Here is an 18,912-nt window from a genome sequence, read left to right as displayed (position 1 = left end):
CATCCTAACCAGCACTGTCCTTGAAAATCCCAACTCACTCAATCCAAGTGGAATTTTAGCTTGAATTTTAGCAGGGCCTTTGGGGTTTCATGGGTCAGTCTCCATTTTGGGAAATTATGTACTTTTTGGAAGGGGCACAAATGAAAACACACCGTTTTATGGCCCTCTCTTGGGGCTCTGCAAAATTTATTTTTTTTCCCTAGAAAAATATAGGAATATTATTTTCTGGTGAAGGTCCTAAGCCCAGTGCCTGGCACTGAAACAGTACACAATCCATGTTAATTTGCCTCCCCTGGTAGAAAGAACTCTACGCCAAGGACAGGAGTTGATTCGTCTACCCATTCATTCCACATGTATTTCTCAAGCATGACCTGTGTGTCAGGCACAGAGCTAGGACCAAGGTAACAGGCTTGTCAAATTTAGCAAAGAAAAATATAGACCATCCAGTCAAATTTGAATCTAGGATATACAATGGATATTTTTAAGTATAATTATGTCCCACGCAATGCACTTATACTAAAAAAAATCGTTCATTGTGTATCTGAAATTTCAGTTTAATTGGATATCCTATATTTTATCTGGCCACACTGCTGGAAATAAGAGTCATGACCAGGACAGACACCATCCCTGCTCTCTCTTGCAGTTTTATGGCAACTCTGGCCTCGTAAGCTCACAAGATTTCACTTCCCATCTGGCAGTTTCCTGGTGGGAAAGCCTGGAAAACAGTGACCATCTCGTTAGAAGCACATGGCCTCTGATGGCCCATTTAGCAGACGTTGCTCTATCCTGGAGCTGCGTCTTTATTTCCTGGTCACACTCGTCTGCATTTAAGGTCTTTGGTGACACAGACTGTGTCTTTTCCCTCTAAATCCCCGGACTCCGTCCAGCACAGTACCTGGAACCAGCAGACTCTCAGCACAGACCGGGTCAATGAACGAGTGAGCAAACGCATACATGGCTGGAGGTCCATCAAACGCAATGCCAAACCATGCTCACAGCTCACAAGGAAAATGCTCACACGCCTTCAGAAACACTGGTGATATAGAGACAACCAGATAGCCAGAATCCCAAGATCACGTGGGTGAAGAATGATCTCTTTTATTTTAAAATATTTTAGGAAGGTACACCAAACAAAATAAAGGCTTTTAAAAAAAGGGAAGGGGTTGGGGCGGGGGATGGCGTGAGAGAGACATTGTAACCCTGTAAAGAATACTAACGGGTGAGCAGAAAAGTGGTTTCTTAACATAATAGGTAAGAGTGAGTCAAAGCACTGATTTAACTAATGGGTACTTATAATCAGGTCTGATTGCCAAGAGTTAAGCAGAACCATAGTATTAATAACTGAGGAATACTGTATAAACAAATAACAATTAAGAGCCATTTTATCATCAGTACTGATTCATACAATGGAAACACTCAGAAGGAAAAATCACAAGAATCCGCAAAAGGACAGATTCAGAGGAGGTGCAGGGGACACGGTGTCTACGATAGAAAATCCTTTTGTGTCATCGACTCCTTACTGTCCAGCTGTAAAAGAGGGAACAAAAAGTGCACATCGATAGAGCAGGTTTCAATTACGCTAAGATTTTTTTTTTTTTTTAAAGAAAGTGGGAGAAAAAAAGAAAGGAACCAAGAAAAAGACAAAGACAGTATTGCAGAGTTTCCCCAGGAGCGCGCAGTTGGCAGGGACTTGCAGCTTCCTGGCGTCATCACCTCCCTCGGGGTCACCCTCTGACCTTCCGGGTGGGTCTGTGGCTGACCCGTCACAAGCCGGTCACATGGCGATTCTTGGCGTTTCTGTCGTCAGTGCTCAGATGGGTAGGCAGGAAAAGTCTCTGTCCGATGAAGCTTCAGAGGGCTGGTGACATCTTTTCCAAAAAGAATTGTAAAACGGCAGTTATATTTCCAGGAAGCCCACAGCTGGGTTAGCTAGTTTCTCTAGAACACAAATAAGTAACGCAGGACACAGGATATTTTTCCTCAGAGGCCACTCACGGGGATATGCAAATAAGAGCCATGAGAAAGGATGTGATTATCATATCATTTGCATGTGGCCTTCGCACCGAGCTATGGTCAGACCCGCAGCAGTTAAGGAAAACCTCCTCCTTAATATTTCATCTTTATCAACCCAGAATATTTAGGGGACATGAGAAAGAATCAAAGCACTGTGCAAACTGTCGGCGAGGACACTCTTTGGCAACCTGATCAGAAATAAGACTATTTTCTTTATCCCCAGGAAACCTTGCTGTCAAGGAAGACGTCTTAAATTCCATTTAGTCTTTATTATCTCAGGTTTAGGTCCCAAACCGAGAAAAGTGAAGAAATCAGAAAGGCAACACACGAGGCCACTGTCAGCCCCCTCTGTGAGCTAAGGTAGGAGCTGGCAGCCTTTCTCCATAAAGCGCCAGACACTAAATATTTTAGATCTTGCACGCGGTGTGGTCTCATGGCAACCACTTAACTCTGCTGCCCGGAGCACAGGCCAACCGGTGACCGCGTAAGGAGTGGGCGTGGCTGTGGCAATAAAACGACGTGAACAGAAACAGACACAGGATGGACGGGCCAGGAGGCCAGGCTGCCAATCCTGCCGACAAACCACTTGATTCTACAAAAACAAGAGGTGTCACCGCCCTCTGCCGGCTGGGAGGCACTACCGCGGAGGAATTCACGCGGCCCAGGTGAGCAGAGCAAAACCTACCCGAGGGCGCACAGCATCCCCGGGACCCAACGCGCGACACCCCGGCCCACACACGGGGAGAGGGGGCCGCAGCGCAGGGGGGCACGGCCGCCCCACGGAACGCGTTCGAAACACTGAAGCGAGCAAAAGGGGTCATAGTGGCCTCTGGCCCCGAAGCCTCCGCCTTTCTGCTCTTATCACATCATCACCAACAGCCCTGGTCTCCGTCACACCGCAGTCCAGTCTCTTTCCAACATAAGAAGTCATGGATTCGCTTATTTGCAAGCCTGAACCATAAGAAAATTATAAATCTAAACAACAGCACTGATTATGATTAGAGAAATCTGAATATTAAAATATCCCAAGTCACTAGAAAGCATTCCTTCCAGCCTCCCAGCCGTGTGGGCCATGGATTCTGCCCTCCTTCCAGCACACAAGCGCGTGCACTGTAACACAGAGACATTGTACTAACGGGTTTGGGCGCCACAAGTGAAAATCCAGGGAAATCTTTCCGACGGTTTGATAATCTCCCCAGAGGAAGCAGACTGCATACAAACAGCGTCAATGCAAACATCCCAATCTCAGTCAAGGGTGAAGCCTCTACTGAACCTTCGGCGGTGGCTCCTAACACTAAGAGTTTTCGGGAAAAGCGACTGACAGCAGCCACTGGGGTCAAGTCGAAATGAAAGGACCTACAGCCTCAGTCATGCTGGTTCACTGAATCCTCCCAGCTTGGCTTGAATGCCGTTTTTAAGCTTAAAGCCAGGAGATGGAGTGAAAGATTTTCTTCCAGCTTTGCAGTTCACACAGGGGTCACAAGCTGGCACTGGCCTGTGGACCCCATCTGGGCCCAGGCCTGGGCTCTGGCCTGCACAGGGCATGAAACATTTGGAATAGCTTAATATCGAGTAACTGCAGACTTTCCGTGAAGGGCAGATTCTCCAGGCCTGTGCTCTCCCTGGGCTGCTCACCAGGGACCCCGCCTCCCCCACATCTGTCCTGTTTCACTCTTGGCATGTCCTTCTGGTCCCTATAGACAAGCAAACTTGAGATCCTGGTTTATATGCCCTCTTTTCACATTTGCTCAGATCTTTATTACTTCTCTCTTAAAGGCAGTACATACAACGTACGTGACTGTGTTAGAATTACTACTGGAAAACCAATGTTAACTTCTCCAGAGTAGCCATGAGCTCCAGGAAGCTATCAACCTTAAAATAAAAACGTAAACGTCAGGGCCTGGAACCAAACTTCCAGAGGAGCTATCTCCATCACGTGGTATTTGCCTTGGAAACACCCACAGTGGGAGAATTCCCTCCCGAAGGCAAGAACGTATGATAAAAGAAAGAAATTGCCCTGGATTAGGAGTCCGAACGCTGGAGTTCTAATGCCAGTCCCTCCACTCACTGGCTATGTGATCTTGAGCAAGGACTTGGCCTCCGAGGGTGTCAGTCTCTGCCTTCACTGAACTGGAGAAGATGCTCCCACTCTTGCCAACTCAAACCGTTGCCGGGTGAGCCACACAGGGCACCGCGGTCTACAGCAGAGTGTGACGCAAACATCGAATGCTCCTCTTTGATTTCCTAAAATTATCTGAAGTCACATTTGATCAATGGTATAAGTGCCTATTTTTTGTTCTCACTTTTTTTGTTTTGAAACAAGGGACGCTGTCTTCTGAGGCAATTCCAAAGGAAGGCTCCTAAAAATATCGAGCAACAGAGCAGCATCAGAGTAAGGGGCAAAGATTCCTAAGATGTTAACTTTAAGACGGAGGTGAGGGGGTTTGAGACAAACACTGCCGTGAAACCAGACACACCAGGCTGTCTCCCAGCGCCCCTTATGCACCAGCCACACTGCCTCGCCTCTGCTCTTTGAACACCCAGCTCCTTTCTGCCACAGGGCTTTTGCACGTATGGATCTCTCTGTGGCGAATGTTTCTCCCTGGCTCTCAGTATGGCTGCCTCTTCTCAGACTCAGGTCTTGGGGTAAATGCTGCAGCCTCTGGTGACCATCTCATCTACAGAAGTCCCTTTGTCATCCACCTCCCAAAACCAACAACTCTACCACCGTTCTCTAGTACGGACACTCTCTTTTCAAAGTGACATGGACTGAACTTGAAATTAAATGTATGTGTGTAATGACTGACTGTGACTCCCCTTTAGACTGTAAGTTGTAGGAGGGCAGAAACAGGCCTGTCTAGTAGCCCCAGTGTATCTCCATCACCCAACACAGTGCCTGGCATAAAGCAGATGCTCAGTTAACATTTACCAAATAAATGAATGCATCAGTGAATGGACGGAGAGATGAAGGCCTCAACTCCTTACTAGACAGGTGATCTTGGACACATTACTAACCCTTCCAATTCTGTGTCTTAGCTGCATATGGGAATAAACTACTCTCAGGTGGTGGTTTTGCAGACTAAATGAGATCACATATGTTAAGGTCCTGGTGCAAAGCCTGGAACACAGTAAGTCCTCAAGAAACAGTAGCTTTTATAAAAATACTCACTGAGTATATCTTGTCTCCCTTGTAAAGAACAAATCCGGTAGTTGACTAGTGGTTTTTTAATGTTTGTTTATATTAAAAAGAGGAGAAAAGGTTGCACGTTCACCTAATTTGTGGTGCTCCGGTTTAAATATGATCAAATTCTCTACTGCAGGACATCTCAGAGCCTTGAAATACTGATTTGCTTTCTGAATCTCCTAAACGAGAACTTACTAGCATTCTGCCCCAAACTTACTGGACCATCGTACTTTTTTGGAGGAGGGTGATATCAACCAGGGTTAGGACAACACAGAACACAACTGCGAAGAGATGACTCTGTGGTTATTTTATGCAATGAATTCTTAAAAGACTCCTGTGAATACATTGCTCAACATACTGCTGAATGCTTCCGTTTCATAAATGTCTTCCCAGTTTTCATAATAAACCTCCTTCACATGTTGATTTGTATATTCCTACGCATAGAAGAAAATTTAGTTGTGAAAACTGGAAAATGCGGTGGGAAAAGCAGCGGAGGTGGACTAAACATGAGGCGTGTGTCAAAACCAGCACCTTCCTCTCCCCACAAATACAGCAACCATAAAATGGTAATTCCAAAATCAACCAGCAGGTGGCTCTCTAGGACTAAATTTGGAGAGGAAATTTTTCTCAAACCAGTTGGATGACTTCCTTCAAGGGTCTGTATGATTTCCAAGATTAACCTCCAGACCTGTCAGGAAAAGTCAGCCCGAAATACATCAGGGTAGGTGAATTGGCCAGAGGAATTACAGCTCATGGACAGCAGCAAAACAGGAAGAAATTTTGTGCTGTGTAATCTCACCCGGCGACACACACAGGGCCGTGATGCTATTAATTTTTCTCAACCTCATTTTTTTCCTGGAGGTGGGCAGAAGGGAAGAAGGAAGGCAGGTGACACAGGTGGAATGATAGATGAACATACCCCATTTATTTGTCGTGTAAATGACCATCCCCAATAGGCAAGATAATTTTAACTAGTCTGTGAATATTTTTTTTAATCTGTCAAATTTTGTGGTAAGTTGAGTCCCCAAACTACATACACAGCACATATTAGCACTGCATCTCAATGAATATTGGTGACCAAAAAGCAGTTCACGAGATAAAATAAATATGGAGAAATCTATACAGAACATGCTGGTGAGGAACTCTCTCAGCAGACATTGGTACCAATTAAGTATCAAAACAAAATACGTTTACATTAATTCCCACACAGGCAACAAAAGTAGGTGGAAATAAATAATTTGATGAAATAATTGGTCAAAAACATAAAGCAAAGAAGAAAATGAAGCAATAATAATGCCATTCTCATGCACAGAAATATTCCAAGATCATTTCATTGAGTATCAGTATGCAGTCAAAACAGGACAAATGTAAGAATTCTATTGATAATTTGTGTTCAACACAGGTCATACGATATATCAAAGAACAAACAATTATAGTTTTAATTATCATCTTCAAAACCCTATAAAATTACCAATCACAAAGTTTGATAATCCATCATCTCTGCAGGAATTCTGTGGCATTTTTTCTCATTATCACTGGTATTTATTGCATTAGAAACTGAGCCATCACCATCTTCAAATTACTGCTTTGTACCTACTGCTGCTGCTGTGTTCATTTGGAAAATCTCTACCAATAAATTCGAATTTAATTTTACAGTAATGCGGGCAGACCTCATCTTATTGTGCTTCACAGATATGGCAACTTTTTTTTTAATTGAAGGTTTGTGGCAACCTTGCATCGAGGAAGTCTTGGCACCATTTTCCCAACAGCATTTGCTCACTTCGTGTCTCTTGTGTCACATTTTGGTAATTCTCGCAATATTTCTAACTTGTTCCTTATTATCATATTTGTTATGGTGACCTGTGGTCAGTGATCTTTGATGTTACTACTATGACTTTTTGAAGGCTCTGAAGTTGGTTAGCATTTTTTAGCAATAAAGTATTTTTAATTAAAGTACGTACATCTTTTTAGACATAATGCTAGTGTACACTTCACAGACTACGGCATAGTGTGAGCGTAACTTTTACCTGCACTAGGAAACCAAGAAATTCCCGTGACTCGCTTTATCACAATATGGCCTTATTGCGGGGGTCCAGAACTGAAACTGGGATATCTCCAAAGTCTGCCTGAATTTCATTACTTTTGAGTATTGGATTATAAAAAATAGTAAATAATAAACCTAAATATAAAGGCTGGCCAAATAAACCCAGATCTAATTCTGATCTGAGCTGTTTGGTTGGTGGCTTGCTAGTTTTGACAAAAACAACAGAAACTTCTCCAAGAGTATGGTATTTTTCTTGGCGGTGAAGTTCTGTATCGCTCTGCTCCACTTTTGGAGGTAATGTTATCACTTCTGTTATCTTGGAATTAGTGGATCGCTCGTCTCAGATGCTCATCTCAGACCTGTCAGCTACGGATGGTTTTTCAACCATAAAATGGGCTTCTTGCATGCAGGTAGACTTGCAATTTTTGTCGTTGTGGTTGAAAAAACTTTGTATGCTGGCAGATAGAATCGTTTTCTTTGTAGCAAGCAGACGTAGACATTGTCAGAGGCAGTTTTATATACCCAAGGGGCCTACCAACAGTATGTAACAGTATCTAAAACATACTCTTTAAATTTAAGATTAAAAAAAATATTATTATACCGTCAAGGAAGGCCCTGATAAATTCCTTAGTCTTAAATCATTTCTGATGTGTGCCTATTCGTTTTGGTTAAGGACAGTTAGATCAGTTAAGATAAAGATTCTAAAATGACTGTGTTCCTCATATGACATTTCTCTATGTCCAGATTGTCTTGAGGATTTTTAAGCTCCAGGATATTAGCTGATAAATTCTGAAACTGCAACATATTTTAAATTTCCAGGACGTCCTGTCCTCACTCTCAGTGGCATCTTTGCAAACACGGGATTCTAGAGAAATCCAGTGGCTCATCAACTCTGATACAAGTTGACGATTCTCAAATTACTCTCAGACTGTCTCTCAGGAATTAAGGCAATTTACCAACTTCCCCTCTACAAAGCGTACATCACTTTGGTTCCCAATTTTCTTTTGCATTCCAGACACAGAATCTGAAAAGACATATCTTTTTTTGTAAAGATCATTTTGGTATGTGTAGAAAGTCAACTTACAAAGCAGTTCCATAGCTTTGTGTGAGGATATATTTATATGCAAGCTTCTTTTAAACCTTCAATAATTATCATTTATATTTGTATAGTTGATCATATTATGTACTAGAAAACATACAGCCAGTTGTTAGAACAGAATAGAAGTAGTAAGGAGGGAGGGTCTAGCTCATTGGTAGAGCGTGTGTTTAGCATGCACGAGGTCCTGGGTTCAACCCCCAGTACCTCCCTTAAAAATAAATAAGTGAATAAATAAACCTAATTACTTCCCCCTGATACCTACCCCCCCAAAAGATAAAGTGGAAAGGAAATAAAATCATTTTAAAAAAGAACAGAGGTAGTAAAATTAATTTTAGTTAAAAACATAAATGTATCTAAGTAGAAGAGACTGAAGAAAATTGAATAGTGTGAGTGAGATGTACATGACAAAAACTGTGATGACAAAATCAAATGTGGCAAACATTAATGAATTTGTTCTGATATGGAACCAGTAGCATTTATGACGACTGACCTAACCCAACTCACTCTCTGTGCAGATACGTCCTGGAAGGTGAGCTTATTTACTGACTGTCAAGGCAGGCGCTCGCTCGGCACTCCTTCAGGCACTCAGGACATATTTTTTGAGCATCTACAATACGCCAAGCTCTTGTTCAGACCTGTGCAGGCATTTATTAAAACTGCAGGTCACTTATTACATCTTAAAATCTAGACTCTCTGGTGGTGGGGCCCCGAGAAGCTGCATTTTAAACCACTGCCGCCAGGACACTGTGACGGAGTCGGTGACCGGGGAGTGAGACCTTGATGGGGGGCGTGGTGCGGCCGCGCCACCGAGGAGCTGAGCCCCGCCCCACCGGGAGGCCAGGCCCCGCCCCCCGCCCCGCGCACGCGCACGAGCTTACCTTGCAGGCGGTACAGCTGCCCAGTGCTGTGCTGCCGCGTGATGTGCTGCCAGTAGGCGCTGCGAGGCAGGGGCACCATTGTGCTCAGCGAGGCGGCCCGCTCACTCATCTTCATCTGCAGCTGCGTCAGAGAGAGGAGAACGCTGTGTCAGCAACCCCGGGGCTGCGGGAGCCCTGCCCCAGGGAACTCCAGGCAAATCAGTTAGTATGTCGCCCTGGTGGTGGACACCTGCTAGCATCCAGCCATCCTTCCCCCCGGGCTGCCAACCGCGCACTGTTTTCCTCTGGGGAGCTTCCCTCCAGCTCGGCTCAATCCGCCACTGATTCTAGGGGTGGCCTGGGGACCCGAGCCAGGCCTCGACAAGACACAGTCCCCAGGGACATATATTAGAGCTTTTGAGGAGGAGAGAATCAGTGGAGGTATTAAGGGGGTGTTTCCTGTTTTATTCACAGTTGGATCCCAGGGTCTAAAACATTTCCTGGCACATGGTAGGCAAACAATAAATACCCGCTGAGTTGAACGCATGACCTTGTGGGGTTCCTGAGAGGACAGGAGATGGGGCGCGAGCCTGTCTTGGAACAATGAAGGGGGAACGTGCTAGTCAGTGGACACTATTCCGAGGAAGGCAGCCAAGGGAAGGAGGTAAGGGTCTTCACAAGCTCCTCTGAGACCCTGGATCCTCCCTGGACCCGGAGACTAGCCTGGACTTTCCAAGTGTATGAGCCGATTACTTCTTTTCAGTTGAAGCTGGCTTGAGTTGGATGTTCTATCACTAGAATAAGAAAAAGAGGCCTGTCTGCTCGTACAAGTGCCTGGTCCTCGTTCCAGGTACTGAGTGAGGTCATGGCTCTAGCATGTAGGAGTATCCAGCCCAAAAGACAGTGTGAGGCCCCAGGACCTCGGGGAGCAGTCAGTGGTCTGTCCGGCTGCATCCGGGGAACTGACCTCACAGGGGAAGTTTCAGAGAGAAGACAGCTTAGTGGGATGGGAAAGAGGTGAACAGAAGGCAAACGAGGACAGTGCAGCCAAGAAGAGCATGTGTGTGATTTGAGGCAGCCCCCCAGCCACCCTCTCATCTGAGCCCCAGTCTAGACACAAGCATGATCCAGTTTATTGTCATAATATACCAAGTGACAATTCATAATATCTGATTTCCTCGAGTTGCCTGAATATCAAATAAATCACCCCAGTCTTACAAAAATGTGCCCCAAAATACACAGATTTGTACCAGGATGGTCATGAGGACACAGTTTGGCATCATGGAAAACTGAAGGCAACTTTAGTGTCCATCTCTCAGGACCTGGGTAATTGCAGAGACACACTGGAGCATGTGGCAATTGCAAACCACAGGAAGACAGATTTACATCAACTAAAAGGGAAACACATACTGTGTCATTAAGGAACAGTGAACGGCAGACCATTGTATCTAGAGGAATGCCATGTTACCTGCTCACAGGAGACAAGGTGGCATCAAGTATTTACCCATGTGGGTTGTAAGAGAGTTCAGTGGGATGATGCCTGCTTAGCACTTGCCTAGCACAAACCAGGAACAGGGAAAATGGAGGGTATTATTATGGTGAGTATAAACTGTAATGCCCACTGAAAGATTTTTTTTTTAGAGAATACTCCCCACTTTACACATCTCATTAACATGGTTTCAGGCGTCATATCCGTCTGTTCACTCAATAAAGCCAACATATGAGGCTTCGCACCCTGGAGACCAAAACTGATTGAAGTTGATGAGACTGACCTTAAAAAAAGAGATTATAACCATTTTCCAAAGACAGTTTTAATATATATGTCTTGCATTCACACGTGATGGATTGAATTCTCTCTTTAGCCCAACAGCACAATTACCAAAATGTGTATCCAAGTAGAATTCCACAGCACTAAGTTTCATGTGGACATTTTTTCCTGAACATCTATTAAATCAAAAGGGCAAAAAGCTGAAAACAAAGGCCAGTAGAAAAGTCCTGTGGATGTTTCTCTATTTCTGTAGAAATGAAAGTCTCAAAGTTTAAGAGCAAAAACCAAAACCAAACAAGCTAAAAAACCTCCCAAATCACCAGTGATTTCTGGGGACATTCAACCTCATTCACATGGAATACACAAAAATAAAGAGAGGAAAAGAACTGAATTTTCATGGCACTGATTATTTGATTTTCTTATATTATATTTAATGTAATAAAAATTTTAATGTAAAGAAAACATTTATAAAATAGCCATCACCTCAAATTGTGCTACAATTACCATAAATATATTTCTGCAGCCCAGTGTGATTTGGCTGCATTTTTAGAAAGTTTAACTTAGGAACAAAAATAAAATGACACCAATGTCATGTTTCATAGAGAACATTACAAAGCCTGGTTCTCTGTTTCTTCCTCAACTCTCTGAAAGAATATCTCATTTTATGAAAGGGGCATTTGAATTGTCTTTGGAGAAAAACGCTGAGAAAAGTCTTCTTATTTCACAATGCAAAAGTGTCTGACTTCTGTAAGAGTGAGAAGACTTAGGAAGCCATTTGAGGGAGAGTCTAGCTGCTTCCTAAGCCTGCGAGCTCTCCCTACTCCTCACCTGGTTCACACCTCCCCTCTCCTCTCAGGAGTCACCTGCCCTCGACATTTTCCTGACAGCGCTTCCCCTTTAACGACCTCAGGTGCTCCTACCAGACATCTCCTAGCCCAGTGCTTACTCTGATCATCTCATGGTTTAGTGACAGCAGCTAAACCAGCCCACCTCCTCCTGCAGACCGTGACTCTGAGAACGTGGGGATCCTATCTGTGTGTCCCCAGCACCTACCTGGGGACTCCAGAGCCTTAACAAATACACGATGGATGAGGGAATGAACGCATGAGCTCAGCCCTTGCCCAGGCAGTAGGGGATAAATCCTAACCAACCCAGCAAATTAAAAGCACTGTGAGCCCAGAGCTGAATTCCCGCGGAAGCTCTAGGTCCGGGTTAAATGAACGTGGTCCTCCGGGGCTGCGGGAACATGGTAATAAGACTGTGTCTTTCTACTCTGCCATTCAAGGGGTGAGCAGGAGCAGGGCCTCAGGGAAAGATCTGCGTCTGCGCGGGTGCACGGTCGGTCGGGGCAGTCGGGCAGCGGGGGAGCTCAGCTCTACACATTTATTCATTCCATCAGCAGTGTGGGCTTAAGATCCCACCAGGGAAGAATGACTAGGCTTCGTGAATGTCAAACAAATGCCACCTTGTACTTCAGCACTCAAACATTCCCCCTAAACATCAGGGGTGCCTGTAGGTCTCTTCCTAACCCAGCCCGAGTGAGCTCTGATGCTGCCAGGCGGCCTGAAATAATCCATCAATGGATGTAACTGGTGGGGTTTCAAAGGCACCCAGAGCACCGTGCTGCCAGGTGGGGAAGCTGCCCGTGGAGCAGGAGCCCCGTGCTCCTGCTCAGGCTGTGCGCCAGGTGAGCCAGGTGGTTCGGATCACACCGCTCCCCGCGTTCAAGCCTCAAGTCTCCTTTCTCATGGAACTTCCCGTCTAAGGAGACAGACCGTAAAACTCAACGAATAAAAGAGAATCGGATTGCCTTAAAAAGGAATGACGTCCCGATACACACTACAAATGGAATGGGCTGAAAACATGATGCCAAGTGAAAGAAGCCGTCACTAAAGACCACGTAGTGTGTGGTTCCATTTAGATGTGATGTGTGGGATGGGCCAACGCAGAGACAGAAAGAAGGCAGGTCGGAGCTTCCCTGAGGCTGGGCGGGTGATGGTTAAAGGCGGTGGGTTCCTTTTGGGGTGATGAAAATGTTCTGGAGTTGGCAGTGATGATGGTTTCACAATTCCATTTCAGTGGTGAATAACACCACTGAATTGTACAGTTTAAAGGGTACAGTGTGGGGGAGGGTACAGCTCAGTGGTAGAGCGCATGCCTAGCATGCACAAGGTCCTGGGTTCAATCCCCAGTCCCTCCATCCGATAAATAAATAAGCCTAATTCCCTTCTCCCCCCTCAAAAAAAAATTTTTTTAAAGGGTATAGTGTATGGTACGTGAATTATATCTCAATAAAGCTGTCCTCAAAAAAATGAAGCCAGATAGTAGTATGTGCTATGGGAACTATTTTTTTTTAAAGTGTGACTGTATGAGTTAGTGGGTGGCTACTTCCGGTCAATTAGTCCTAGGGAAAGTTAACATTTTAAAAAATGCTTTTTTTCAGTGGGGAGGTAATTAGGCTTACTTACTTGTTTTTGGAGGTGGTACTAGGGATTGAACCCAGGACCTCATGCATGCTAAGCATGCGCTCTACCACTTGAGCTATCCGTGAGGGAAGTAATATTTAAATCTGAGTGACAACTGGCCAAAGCGTGGTCCTCCATCGTCATCATCCCTGCCATCCTCATCAACACAGATCCTTTTAAAGACCCCTCAGAAATTAACACAGCATTGTAAGTCAACTATACTTCGATAAAAAATAAAAATTAAATTTTTAAAAAACCTCCTAATAGTCACAGTGAGGAAAGTGCCAGTTAGCAACGCCCTTCTCTTATAATAATGGGAATTCAAATCAACCCTCTCTGACCGCAATGTCTACGTGTCAGCAAGAAAAGAAAAACCACTGTCCCCTCCGGCGCCAACCGCATTTTGGGTTTCTGCATTCTCCACTGGTTTGGCTGGCACTTAACGGGGAGCTTGTTCACTCCTCTTATGAGTCTGGGACCGGGAGTGCAGCGCAGTGGCGAGTCTTAGCTGTAACACTACAGCGTATTGTCCTTCTCTGGAGTCCAACTGTTTCTACAAGAGTATTATGTTTTGCAATTTGCACAGCATGACAGGATGTAAGTGTTTGCTGCCTCAATCAATCTTGAGTAAGCTCACGTGCTGGGTGTGTGACACTGTCTGGACCCACTCAGAAACAAGCACAGATCACCACGGTGCCAAACAGATGCCTCCTTCAAGACCTGCCTCCCTCCCCATCAGACTCAAACTTCCACCCAGCTGCACCTGAAGGTAAGCCGAGTGGTGTCTCAGCCCTGAGCCACTCTGCACACGCAGATCACATCAGAGTCTTCCACTCGCTCAGCCTGGGCCCTGACGAGGACACGGTGGACAGTAGGACGGCGCGGTGAGTCAGAGCTCCGACTACGCCGAGTGTGGGCGCAGCCTGAGAGACGTCCAAAGCTCGTCCACTCCTGGAGTATCCCCAGTTTAAGGACGTATATATAAACCAACTTACTTCCTCTGGATATTTTAAGCACAACATGTGGGCAAAGTTGGATCAGAAGGGATACTTGTCTCCAAGAGAGAAAAAGTAAAAGCAGGTTCTGAAAGAAGCCGGCATTTCAATGTCTCTTTTCTCCACTCCACTCAGAGCAGCTGTCTCAGTGACACCGCCCCTCAAATTCACTGACATTCTCCACTTGGCTTCCTGAACTATGCCTTCATGTTCTGCCCGCCCACCCTCCTGGGAACGTAATATTGGAAAATATACTCTACCCAAGCTTTCTGGAGCCTGGGTCAGCAGTTCTCCACGCCCTCCAACTTTAGTAAGCAAGCATCATCTCCAGGGTTCATTAAAATGCAGATTACTGGCCCCCATCCCCACTCCCATGGGGTTTTGCATTTCTCCCAAGTTCCCAGGTGGTTCCTATCATACTGGTCCAGGGACCACACTTTGAGAACCACTGTCCTAGGTTATGTATCACCTTTAGATCTATCACTCTGGGAGAAAAGTTTTCCACTGTGGTAAGAGCCCAAAGTCCGGAGTCAGGAACTTGAGGTTAAAGTTTGGCATCTGCCACGAACAACTGTATGGCCCTAGGTTAGTTATTTAATCTCCTTTAGGCCTTAAAATCTCGTTAGTAAAAAAAAAAGAGCGAGAGTGAGAAATAGTTCCTACTTCTTAGCAGCTAATTCCAAGAACACACATGACTCACTGTGGAGTTCCATAAATGTTAGCAATATTTATATTAATTAGCCCTTTATCAATCAAAATGCTGTCTTTAGCAAGAGTTCTGAACAAGGTCCTAATAGGAACATTGACATTTTCTTTTTAAAACTAAATATTTGATATTGGACTGTGTTTCTGGCTTGAAGGTAGAAGCTTTAAAACAGTGTTCAGGCAACAACAACAAGCCACACATCAAATCAGATAAATAAACATGCATGGAGAATGTATTTCATCACCGGATCCCAGCCGGCACACAGTGAACTCAATGAACAACATGGATGAAGCTCTCACTACAGACATTCGACAAGTGTAAGAACGGGAGAAAATCCAAGAAGCTCTGGGTCTCCCCCTGCCCTCCCCAGGGCGTTTATATTCTCCGGTGCAGCTTTATCTCTGGATCTGGCAGTATTTTGCCAGGACCTAAAAGGAGGGTGGGGAGTCCACATTTTTGTGATATTTATTACCCATTTTTTAAGAGTTGTAATAAATTACATTCTTTCTCCCTTGGTATAATGAGATTTTTTATTATGTTCAGGAAATACAGAAAAGAATACAGGTAGAGTTGAAAAAAGCCCTATATCCATCACTTAGAAAATCCAAAAGCAAAGGAACACAGAGAACTTATAACATGTTAATATTTTCTTTTGGTCGTTTTAAAAAAATGTGCGTCAGTGAAAAATAATGTGACAATGAATATATGTATGTTCACGTATAACTGAAAAATTGTGCTCTATACTGGAATTTGACACAACATTGTAAAAATGACTATAACTCAATAAAAAAACATTTTAAAAAATGTGCTTACATGATGTATATCTAACACAAACTGCAGGATAGTGTATATACTGTTACACTGCCCTCTGAATATATCCTCAAGTTCCTAAATTCTGCCAGCTTCGACACTGTCATTTGAATATCTGCGTTGTTGCCCGTCCTTTGGCTGCACCACACACTATTTGTTCATTTCCCTAACCATTTTTAATTTACCAGATAAGATAACAGAATTAAATTGTGACCCAATCTCCTTTATGACATTTTTTCTGCTAACCACAACTTTTACTGAGACCCACTTTATCAACAACTCTTCCAATAACCAGTTTTTTAATGAATTTTAAAATTTAATTTTAACTTCCATGTTCAAATTGGATTTCCGACTGACTCAAAAATTACTTTTGAATGCTTAACATCAGAAAAGTAGATGAGTTGTTCTTTTCATTTTTATTCTTAAACAAAGCAGTCTTACCTCCACATTGTTGTGTATCTATGCAACAGACTAACTTGTTAGCCGTTACAAAGGAAGAGGCAGATCTTTATGAAGTAACATGAAACAATTCTGAAACCAAAGGGCTGCAAGTACTTACTTGCGCATGTTCCTGGGGAGAGCTCATCACTGGGATGGGTTTAAAGACCGTCTCTCCACTCTGATGACTCTCAGATGCGCATCTGTAACCCCAGTCCTGCCCCTAAACCTCAGACTTGTGGACTTAAAAGGCTGCTTCCCACCTCCACCTAGAGTCACTCATGCACAGACTCGAACTAGCCTTTCTCACGCTCCACTCCCCGCAACCTCGTCCCCTTACAGGCAAATGGTTCTTCCATTCGACCCACTGCTCTGCTGAAAGGAGAAGGAAATAGAGAAACCTTTGAGACTATCTTGCTTACTCTCTATCCTACAAGAGTTCATCCAGCAGCAAATCCTGTTGTTCAAATCCTCAAAATGTATCAAGTATCCACCACATCAGCCTGGCCCACGTCACTAGCACTCCCCTGGCTGCCTAGACGACTGAGATAGCCCCTAACTCTGCTTCTCACCTGTGCTCTGGCCTCCCCCACCCTGGTCTTCCCCAAATGGCTGCCAGAGGGCTCCTTTCAGTAGCAAAGTCAGCATCTCTCACCTTTTCTCAGAACCTTCCAATGACTTCCCAACTCACCCCGTGAAAAATCCAAAGTCTTTTAACACGACTACCAGGCCATACGGGACTCGGCTCCTACTGACTTTTAAACACCTCCTACCCTCTTCTCATTTTATCTTCTTCCAAATCATGGCCTTGTAGGTAAACATGCAAAAATAGAGCTGCCTCAGGGCCTTTGCACTTACGGTCCCCTCCACCTGGAAAGGTCAGTCCTTAGAAATTTCCAAGGCTCACTCCTCCCTCTCCTCAGCTCTCTGCCAGAGCATCACATTATCAGAGCAACAGAACTCCTTCATTTTCTCCTCCTTTCCACCGCAGTCTTCGCCTTAGCATTCGCCACCTCCTGACGTAGCTTCATGTTTATTTGCTATTGCTGATTGTCTGGCTCATCCCACATAAAAATGCAGTAAACTCCTTGAAGGCAAGGACTGTGTCTTGTCCTCTGCTGTACTCTTGCTTCCCAGAACAGGGTCAACACAAAATAGGTACTCATGAAATGAATGAACCTGCTAATAAACTGTTCGTTTTTTATCTACGAAGTGATATGACATTCTGGAAGGATGCAAAAGAATCTGGTAAAGTGTTTACTTCTGAGAAAGTAAACTGGGGACCTGAGATACTTAAGCACAGGAAAGAGACTTACTTTATGCTGTACATCCTTTTGCACAATTTGCATTTTACATCATGTGCAAATCAAATCTTTTAATTCAAAAGCCTTCTTTTGAAATCTCAAAATAAATCACAGCTTCTTCCCTCAATAGCATAACAATCCATATGCTAGTTTAAAGAACTTTCTAATGATGAGTAAGGCACTGAGATATATGTGCAAGTATCCCCCACTCCTCCAAGAACAGGCTTGCAGAGGGGAAATATCTTCCTGTTTACACACTGTAGGTTTAGAGGTGCCCCCCTCCCCACCCCTAACAGCCTTAATCTTCTCCAGATGACACTTGACTAGAAAATGAAAACAAGGGGGAATTAAAAGGAGACTAGATAAGAATTCTCAAAGAAGCTTAAACATAATTTCAAATTTATAACTGGAGAGAAGTACTCCAAATATCTCATGAATAGTAAACATGTTTTGAACTGAATCTTAAAATGTTAGGTTTATTCTGACAAAATCCAGACCAAATGTCTCTCTTAAAAGAGGACAGCAGTCTTACAGAATACTTTATTAAAAAGAGATAAAACTCAAGCATGCGTTTGTTGTAGCATGCAATCTGTTTACCAGGTTTGACAAATCTGTGTTTCTGAGGTTTATCAAACACTCTTGCAACATTCTAGCACACAGATCTTGTACGGTTTGGTGCTGGGAGTCACTGATTGAGATGACTCCATTTGCTGCCTTCTTTGGGGTTCTTTCTGCTTGAGGAAGCAGGTTCATTGAATCAATACAAATTGCTTAAAATGCTAATTGCTCCGCTAAGTGGCAGTAACAAAATCCTCTGGGACCAGGATGCAAATGCTGTTGAACAAGTTTTGGAATCACTGAGGGGCAAGCACGTGGGTGAGAAGATGTGTCCAGAGGTCTGCCCAGCCTCCATCCTGCCCACCTTCCCTCCACCTGCCGGACGGCACGCCCCACTGTCAGAGGAGGAAGGACATCTTAAAGGATCTAGCTTTCTCCAGTGACAGAGCTTAACAATGCGTTCCTGCTTTCATAAACCCACGAAACCCCGTGAACAGGTCCTGCTGAGACGCCTGTGAAGACTGGGAGAGGGCCAATATAATCGGACCATCAGGGAATTACGCCGGCATTGACACCCCGTTCTCAGCACAACGCTGCTCCCTGGATGATCAGGACAGGTCTTCCTGCGGATTCCTGTGTGTGCACGGGCATCAGAGCACGCGCTCCCACGC

The 18,912-nt window shown here is 44.4% G+C and overlaps 1 protein-coding gene across 1 annotated transcript in view; it reads right to left on the bottom strand.

Moving 5' to 3' along the window:
- Positions 1-1,073: 1,073 nt before the first annotated feature.
- DOK5 (docking protein 5) overlaps positions 1,074-18,912 on the bottom strand; it is a 127,522-nt gene continuing 109,683 nt past the window's right edge. Inside the window, exons 7-8 of the mRNA XM_032461411.1 lie at positions 9,219-9,339; positions 1,074-1,868 (exon numbers count right to left, since the gene is read on the bottom strand). Coding sequence (XP_032317302.1) covers positions 1,804-1,868; positions 9,219-9,339 — 186 coding nt within the window. The 3' untranslated portion in view covers positions 1,074-1,803. The remainder of the gene's footprint in view (positions 1,869-9,218; positions 9,340-18,912) is intronic.

Source organism: Camelus ferus, chromosome 19, assembly GCF_009834535.1.
Source record: "Camelus ferus isolate YT-003-E chromosome 19, BCGSAC_Cfer_1.0, whole genome shotgun sequence".
Taxonomy (NCBI): Eukaryota; Metazoa; Chordata; class Mammalia; order Artiodactyla; family Camelidae; genus Camelus; species Camelus ferus.
The sequence above is the reverse complement of the archived record's forward strand: the minus strand, read 5'-3'. Positions and strand labels throughout refer to the sequence as shown.